The sequence below is a fragment of the Octodon degus genome, unplaced genomic scaffold (genome assembly GCF_000260255.1).
Source record: "Octodon degus isolate 3935 unplaced genomic scaffold, OctDeg1.0 scaffold00050, whole genome shotgun sequence".
NCBI classification, from domain to species: domain Eukaryota; kingdom Metazoa; phylum Chordata; class Mammalia; order Rodentia; family Octodontidae; genus Octodon; species Octodon degus.
The window spans coordinates 6112339-6120391 of NW_004524626.1; the positions used below are offsets into that span (position 1 = coordinate 6112339).

Below are 8053 nucleotides of genomic sequence, written 5' to 3' on the forward strand. Positions count from 1 at the left end.
AACAAAATAAAACAAAAAATTGTTACCCCATGTAGACAAAAATCTCTAAAACAAGACACTAGAAAATAGGGATGGGGCTGGCGAGATAGCTCAGTGTTCTAAAGCACCTGCTTAGGCAACCAAAGAGACCACGGTTCTATCCGGGCACCACATGACAAACCAGCCCCACCCACAGGGCAGGCTGAGCCTACCATTAAAAAAAAAAAAAAGATATATAGTTCAGCAGCACAGTGGCAACATCAAGGTCCTGAGTTTGATTTCTAGTACACACACAAGAAAAAGACACTATAAAGAAAAGCAAACTAACCTGAAAAGGGTAGAAGGCTCACCGAGCCCCTGCAGGGGAGCAGGGTCCCACTGGAGCAGGGAAGGGGCCCACCTACAAGCCAGGCCCCGCCCAGCTGACCTCAGGCTCAGGGCGATGCCACCCCATGGAAGGCCAGGGCTCAGTGGTACTTGAGACAAGTTTATTTACTCAAAATAGCCTTAATTTTTAAAATATTCAACATCCTATAGCAACTGAGAGCTTGATCAACCTGTGACCCCAGGTCCTAGTGCATACAGTGTGCTCACAAGGACAGTCTATGTGGAAGAGGCCAGGTGGGAACAGCCTACAGGCACACGCGGGCAGCCCACACAGGGGACCATGAGCCGCATGCTCAGGAGCACATTAGGACCACTGGGAGAAGCAGTCCTGGCCCCCACCTGGCAGTCGCCCCAGGACCAAGGCTCATGCCAGCCTGCCCAGGGGCCTTCCGATCCTGCACCACGCCCCTTCTGCAGTCTTGGCCAGATGCTGCTGATGAAATCCTCATCCAGAGAGAGAAACTGTGGCAGCAGCAAGGAGGCTGGGGCTCAGGTCTCCCTAGAAGGTGACTGAGACTGTGCCCATACATCCATCTGTCTGTCTCCAGGGGCTGGCAAGAGAGAGAGGGGACATCCATGTGAGCCAGGCAGACCAACAGGACAGGGAGGTGTGGAGGACGTGTTAGGTGAGCCTTGCCCTTCAAGGAGACGGAAGCCAACTGAGGCCAAGACACAGGAGCCTCAGGCAGAGGGAGCCGTGTGTCCAACCTGTCTCACCTGCTACTCCACAGCTACTGCACCAGCCGGTAGGTGATGTACCTGCCTGCTGTCTCACTGGGCCGGATGATCTTCACAACCTGCAAGGGGCAGGGGACAGGCCTGGGGCTGAGTGGCAGGCAGCCGAAGGAACTGGGAACTCCTGGGTACTTTGTTCTCTGGTTCTGGTGACCCTGACTTTATTTATTTTTTCTTTAATTTTTTATTTTTTTGGCAGAACCAGGCATTGAACTCAGGCCCCTGTGCTTGCCAGAGAAGCGCTTATTCCACTATGCCATCTCCCCGGCCCGACCCTGACTTTAAAGGGGCGGAGGTATAGCCCCGAGTGGGTGGGTACAGGGTTCCTCCAGGGGCCACTCACCTGCCCTCGCTTTATCCCAAAGTAGCGGGCCACAGGGTCCCCTGCCTGGATGCGGGGCAGCTGGTTCTCCCGGAGCTTACTGGGCAGTGGTCAGGAAAAAGGCTGGTTAGCTCTTGGGGTAGGAATTCAAGGAGCCCAGAGGGGGAAGGAAAGGACAGGGGAGGAAGGAGATAGGCAGCCCAGGGGCCTGAAAGGATACTATCGGGCCAGCAGTTCTGTGACCTCCTCCTTGGTCATGACAACGTGCTCTGGGACAAGCTGCCAAGAACACATCAATTAGAATTCACAGACACTTGAGATGACCCCTGGACAGACAGGCTAGGTAGAAACCCCTACCTGCTCAGTGGGCTTGGCAGAACCCCAGGGCGAGCCCCCACCCTGACCACATGCAGGTGAGCCTGGGTCCACACAGGGACCAGCCCTAGGTCCCCACCCCACAGGCACCCCAGCCTAGGTCCCCTTCCTCTCCCTGCCTATCCTGCACCCACCCTACCTCATGCTCCGTGATGTTGATCAGCAGCTCTTGCTGCAGGAATTGCTCCAGGATGTACTTGGGTGCCATGTCTACCAGGGACTGAGGGGGACACAGGCAACATGTGAACTGGGCAGCCTTGCCTTCCACATGCACCCCTGCAGTGATTAGAAAGGAAGTACCTAGCCCTCATGTCCTCCACAGTGTGATACCTTCCACCCCTGGCCTGAGGACTTTTAAGGCCTTGGGTGAGCGCTGATGTGGGTCAAAGCCAGAGTGGAACCTCAGCACCCTCTGATCTGTCAGACTGCTCTGTGGCAGAGACCCTTCCCTGAGAAAGTGGCACTACTGTGTGTGACCACAGGAACCCGGTGCCAGCAGAGGACAGTTCACCACCCTAAATCCTCACAAGTCCACAAATGCACACCAGCTCAGTCCTACTTGAATGACAGATAAAAATAGTGACATATGCCCAGGGACCCAACCCTTCTCCAGCCACCAGGCAAAGGGGGCAGAAACCTGGGCCCTCCAAGATGTCCCCATCACTGCCAGGCAGGACAGAGTCCAAGTCCCCAATGCTGGATCTGGACCTAAGGCTGGGGAAGACACAGTGTGGTGTGGCAGGCCAGAGCAGGCCGCAGGGCGGCGAGGTGTGGCTGGAGCACTCACCTGCTTGGCGGAGGGTGTCATGCCCTGCTGTACCACGATGAGCGCGCGGGTGATGTTCTCCTCCTGCATGCGCTGGCAGTACACCTTGATGGTCTTGATGCCCACCTTGGGTTCCTCTGGGGACAGACATGCGCTGGCATGCTGTCCAGCAGCCCCAGCCCACCTGTGCTGGGGGTCTAGCCTGGCCTCAGGCCAACTGTGACCTTCTTTTTTTTTTTTTTTGGTGGAACCTGGGATTGAACTCAGGCCCTTGCACTTGCCAGGGAAGCGCATATTCCACTGAGCCATCTCCCCGGCCCCCAACCGTGGCCTTCTGAGGCTTCAAGTTTCCCTGCTCAGATCTGAGCAGCAGGATCCCAGGAGGGGCTGGCTGCCTCAACAGCACCAGGAGCATGAAGGACCCTAGGAGGCCCAGCGAGACACAAGGACCCCTTCCTGGAGCATGAGGTTGGTGCCCCAAGTGGTGGGGATCGGGAGGCACTGGGGAGATAAAGCTGGCTGAGCCACTAGGGAGGCAGAACAACTATTCTCACACCAGACTAGGGGTCACCTGAGCTGAGCAACTCAGAGCCCAGGGGCTGGCGCAGGCTCCTGGCAGAGGCACACCCTCAGCCATGGACTCCCCGCTCCGGCCCCTGCCCCACCCACCTAAGCCATCCCAGATGGCCCAAAGCCCTGACCCCCAGGATCTCAGAATGTGAGTTCATTTGCAGACAGTCTTTAAACAGGCAAGTAAGAGGCCAGCCTGGCCTAAATTGTGAGTTTGAGGCCAATTTAAACTCACAGCAAGAGACACCCTATTTCAAAAAATCAAAATATAGGGTTCAGGGTACAGCTAAGCAGCACAACATCTGCATGGCAAGCACAAGGTCCTGAGTTCAATTCCTGGTACAAAACAAAATGTAAATGAAGTGATTAAGGGACCAGGCCTGGTGATGCACGTCTCTCACCACAGCTACTCAGGAGGTTGAGGCAGGAGGATCACAGGTTCAGAGCCAGCCCAGACAACTTAGGCAGACTTTATCTCAAAAACACAAACAAGGGCCCGGGGAGATGGCTCAGTGGAATAAGTGCTTCCCTGGCAAGCTCAAGGGCCTGAGTTCAATCCCCGGTTCCACAAAAATAAATAAATAAATAAATAAATAAATAAATAAGCTGTGTGTGGAGGTACATACTTATAATCCCAGCACTAGAGAAGCTGAGGCAGGAAGATTTTTGCAAGTTTGAGAAGAGCCTGGGCTAGAAAGTGAGCTCAAGGCCAGCCTAAGCTACAGTGAGACTAGCCTCAAACACAATGAATGAATGAATGAATGCATGCATGGGTGCCAAGGACATAGCTCAGTGGTAGAGCATCTGCCCAGCATGTATAGCATCATGGGTATAATCCTCAGTACTACAAGTTAAAAAAAAAAAGTGATTAAAATATAACTTCATCCAAGTGAAGACCATAGAAAAACACAAGGAGAAAGTGTCCTACCCTTGCCAAGGGGAAGACATAGCCCTACTGACACCCTGGCCTTGAATTTCTTGCCTCCAAAATTATGGAAAAAAGATGTCAGCCTTGAAGCTGCTTGCCTGACAATCTGTGCCAACAGGTCCCATGGAGTGGAGCAAGTGGAAAGCTCAATCATGTCCCATCAGGAGCAGTGATATACTCTCCCCAGAGACCAGGGAACAGGGCGAGACCCTTGACCCTGGGGAGGCCCTGGAGGCAGGTTCTGGCAAGGCCACGAGATGGCTCCAGAGGGAGGCAGGTGATTAGCACCAGGCTCTCAGGTAAACACATCTCACACACAGAGGACACCTGCTCTACAAGAGCCACCAGGGCCAGCCATCACCTCTCTTTGATCCAGAGTCCAGGTGCTGGCTGGGTGTTGGAGGCACTCTCAACATCTTTGCCAACAACCTCCCAGGGGTTTAGAGCCCAGCCTAAGAGGGCAGACACCTAGGAGCAGTCCCACGCAGGAGGCAGCAGGAGCAGGGGCAGGGTGCCCACAGGCACCTGTTGTTTCCAGGAAGAGGTACCTGAAGTAGATCTCATGAGGTAATCAGTGGATGCTTGCCAGGCAGAGTGAAGAGGGAAAGCAGAGGGAAAAAGAGAGGCCAGGAAGCCTGTCACACTGCCAAGGGAGACACAAGGGCAGATCAGTGTTTAGGACAGGCCGACAGAGAAAAGGACTATCTGTCAGGCTGAGGCCTGCGACCTGCACATCCAGGATGGGTTTGGGGAGCAGAGGAGACACAGGTAGATCAGAAGTCGGGCCATGACTCAGGCATAGACAGCAGGGAGATGAGGACTGAGGGGAAGAGACTGCAAAAGGGTGAACCACGCAAGCCACCTACAGGACCATGATCCTTGGGGAATACTACATAGCCACGGATGAAGAAGGCCCTCACCTGGGAAGAAGACAAACATCTGGTCCGTGGGGTCATCATTGTGGGCCACCAGCACGGTAAGATCAGTGCGCCGTGGACGCCCCTCACTTGGCTTGTCCCCAAACTGAGCTTTGAACTCCTCCAGCGTCTGATCCAACTCATCTTGGGTCACCAGGTAGCCGCGGTCATGGCACAACTGTGAAAGAAACAGCTAAGTGCGAGTGGGACTTGGAACCTTAGCAAGGATAAGAGCTTGCCAGGCATGGTTGCTCATGCTTGTAATCCCAGTATTCTGGGAAGCTGATGCAGGAAAAACACAAGATTGAGTCACCCTTGGGCAATTCAGCCAGACCCTGTTTCAAAAACCAAGAAATCCAAAGGGCCATGCATATAGCATATTCTGAAGACCCCAGGTTCAATCTCGAGAACTGAACATAAACAAACAGGCACAGGCCTGTCATCCTGGCTATTCAGGAGGCTGGGACACAGGATACCAAGTTCACACCCCACCTGGGCAACTCAGCAAAAGCCTGAGCCTATTTTAAAATGGGCATGGTGGCAAACCTGTAATGCCAGCATTGGGAGACTGAGGCAGGAGGATTGTTGGGAGTTCAGACCAGCTTGGGCTACAATGTGAGCTCAAGGCCAACCTGAACTGCACAGTGAGGCCCATCTCAAAACAACTAAATAAAAAAATAAAAATAAAAACCAGGCCAGTGTGGTGGTGCACACCTGTAATATAAGTATTCAGGAGGCTGAGGCAGGAGGATCACTGTGAATTCCGAGCCAGCATGGGCTACACAGTAAGTTCAAGGCCAGCCTGAACTACATAAGAGAGAACTTGTCTCAAGAAACACACAAACAGAACATAAAGAATATTATATGTGCTACATGACTGAACCACTGTCACCCTATTGTCCCCACAGTCATCCAAAGGATGGGACCAATATAGTCCCAGCTGGGGCAAAACCCACACAGCTTCGGCCCTTTCTTCAACACCTTCTCCGAGCTACCTGAAAAGAAAGGGACAGGGACAGGGAGATGGCTCAGTGGAGTAAGTGCTTCCCTGGCAAGTGCAAGGGCCTGAGTTTAATCCCCGGTTCCACCAAAAAAGAAAGAAAAGAAAGGGACAAGAGCAGGAGCAACCTTCCAGATATGGTTCTGGAGATGGAGAATCAGGCTATAGGGAGCTTCATCCATAAAGGGCCAAGGAGACAAGATTAAGGAAAGGCTCTGATCTCTTCCTTCTCCACAGGGTCTCTTTTTTGGCCACCTACTTTTTTCTTTTTCTCCTTTTCTTCCGTTGAGCTAGCGTCTTGCTAACTTACTGGGTCTAGGCTCAAATCTGAAATCCACCTGCCTCAGGCTCCTAGCATGCTGAGATTACTAGGTGTGTGCTACTGTGCCTTGCCTCTCCCTCCCTTCTTTCCTTTCTTTTTTCAGCACTGGAGTTGGAACACAGGGTCTCATGCATGCTAGACAAGCACTCAATACTAAGTTCCCCCAGCAGCCTAAGAGCCCCGACTTCTGTAACCTTTTTTTTTTTGGTCTTTTTGAGACAGGGTCTTGCTACATAGTTCAGGCTGACCTTAAACTCACTTTGTAGTCCAGGATGGTCTCAGCTCACAACGATCCAAGTGCTGGAATCACACGCGTGCGCCACCAGGCCTGGCAGCATTTTATTTATTTTATATTTTTTAGGGCCTCCCTATGTAGTTCAACCTACACATCATTCCGTAGTTCAAGCCTTAACATCATTATGTGTCCTAGGCTGGCTCGAACACATGGCGAATCTCCTGCCTCAGCTTCCTGAGTGCTAAGATGACGGGTGTGCGCCACGACGCCGAGGGAGGAACCCCACTTTCGGAGCCAAGTCTCAGGACGCCTGGCCCCCAGTCTGCGCCTGGTTTCCGCACCATCAAGCCAGCCAGCCCCTGACCCCGAGAAACCCCACTGCGGCCGCTGCCTCCCAAACGCCACCCTTCCGAAGCAGAAAGGAACAAGACGCGCTGCGGGGCAGAAGCCGCCCAGGGGCTCTCTCGAGGATGGCCGCTCTCCGCCCCCGGTCGTCCCTTCTTTCTTCTCGGGGTACAACCTCCATTGCGAAGAGGTCTCGAAGGACGAAGGGCGAAACCTCAGCCCGCAGAGGGAGGCGGAAAACGGTGGAGAACAAGCTCGAATCTTCGGCAGCCCGGGAGGGAGATGCAGAGGAGGCGATGGGCACACTTGGGCTAACGTGGACGGAGCGGCTGGCGATGGTTTGACCATCGCCGGGAACCGGAACGTCTGAGAATCCTGCGTGGATCTCAGTACAAACCGTACGCACCCCACATCACGCCCGGTTTATAAAGTTACTACGGGATACTTACCTGCATGATGGTCTTGCGGATTTTCCAAAGACGATACGTTTCCTCCTCGTCGTCCATGGCGCCGCCGCTCGCACAGCACTGCGCATGCGCCACTCAAGCCCCGCACGCACTGCGCCTGCGTAGAACTTCAATCAGGCCCCGCCCCTCGCAGACTCCTGAATAAAGCGAGGTCAGAGACCTGCTGTACCTGAGAAAGCTTGCCCGGGTTTTCTGAGAGCGGCGGACAGTCACGCGAGACTACGTGATTTTTGAGTTATCGCGTGATTTTGAGATTTTTACCGAAAGGCCTCTCGGGAGTTACCGCTCAACTCTCCTTTCTAGTGGCAGAATGTGTCCGGTGGCATGTCTCGGCGTTTCGGAGGCTGAGACAGGTGGATCGCTGCGAATTCCAGACCATCCTGGGCTATAAAATGAGTTCAAGGCCAGCCTGAACTACGTAGCGAGACCTTGTCTCAAAAACGAAAATGTTTGATTCCCCAGTACTGCAAAAACAAACCAACCAACAAACCCGGAAAACGTAGGGCCGGCCAAGTAGCTCAGCAGATTAAAGCACCTACAAGTCAGGGGCCGCTGTGGTGGCACGCGCCTGTAATCCCAGCTCTTGCGAGGCTGTAAACAGGCAGATCTACAAATCCTATCTAGTGGGGCTGGTGAGATGGCTCAGTGGTCTAAAGCACCTACTTAGAACAAGCTTAGCAAAGCACAGGGACCACGGTTCAATCC

General features: G+C 53.5%; 1 protein-coding gene across 1 annotated transcript; it reads right to left on the reverse strand.

Moving 5' to 3' along the window:
• Positions 1–456: 456 nt before the first annotated feature.
• Polr2e (RNA polymerase II subunit E) lies at positions 457–7439 on the reverse strand. The gene is made up of 8 exons (XM_004632666.2): positions 7331–7439; positions 4983–5157; positions 2586–2701; positions 1938–2018; positions 1644–1702; positions 1445–1523; positions 1084–1163; positions 457–917 (listed from the first exon to the last, which is right to left on the reverse strand). The coding sequence occupies exons 1-7, from the start codon at positions 7385–7387 to the stop codon at positions 1098–1100; spliced, it is 633 nt and encodes a 210-aa protein (XP_004632723.1). The 5' UTR covers positions 7388–7439; the 3' UTR covers positions 457–917; positions 1084–1097.
• Between the last annotated feature and the right edge of the window lie 614 nt (positions 7440–8053).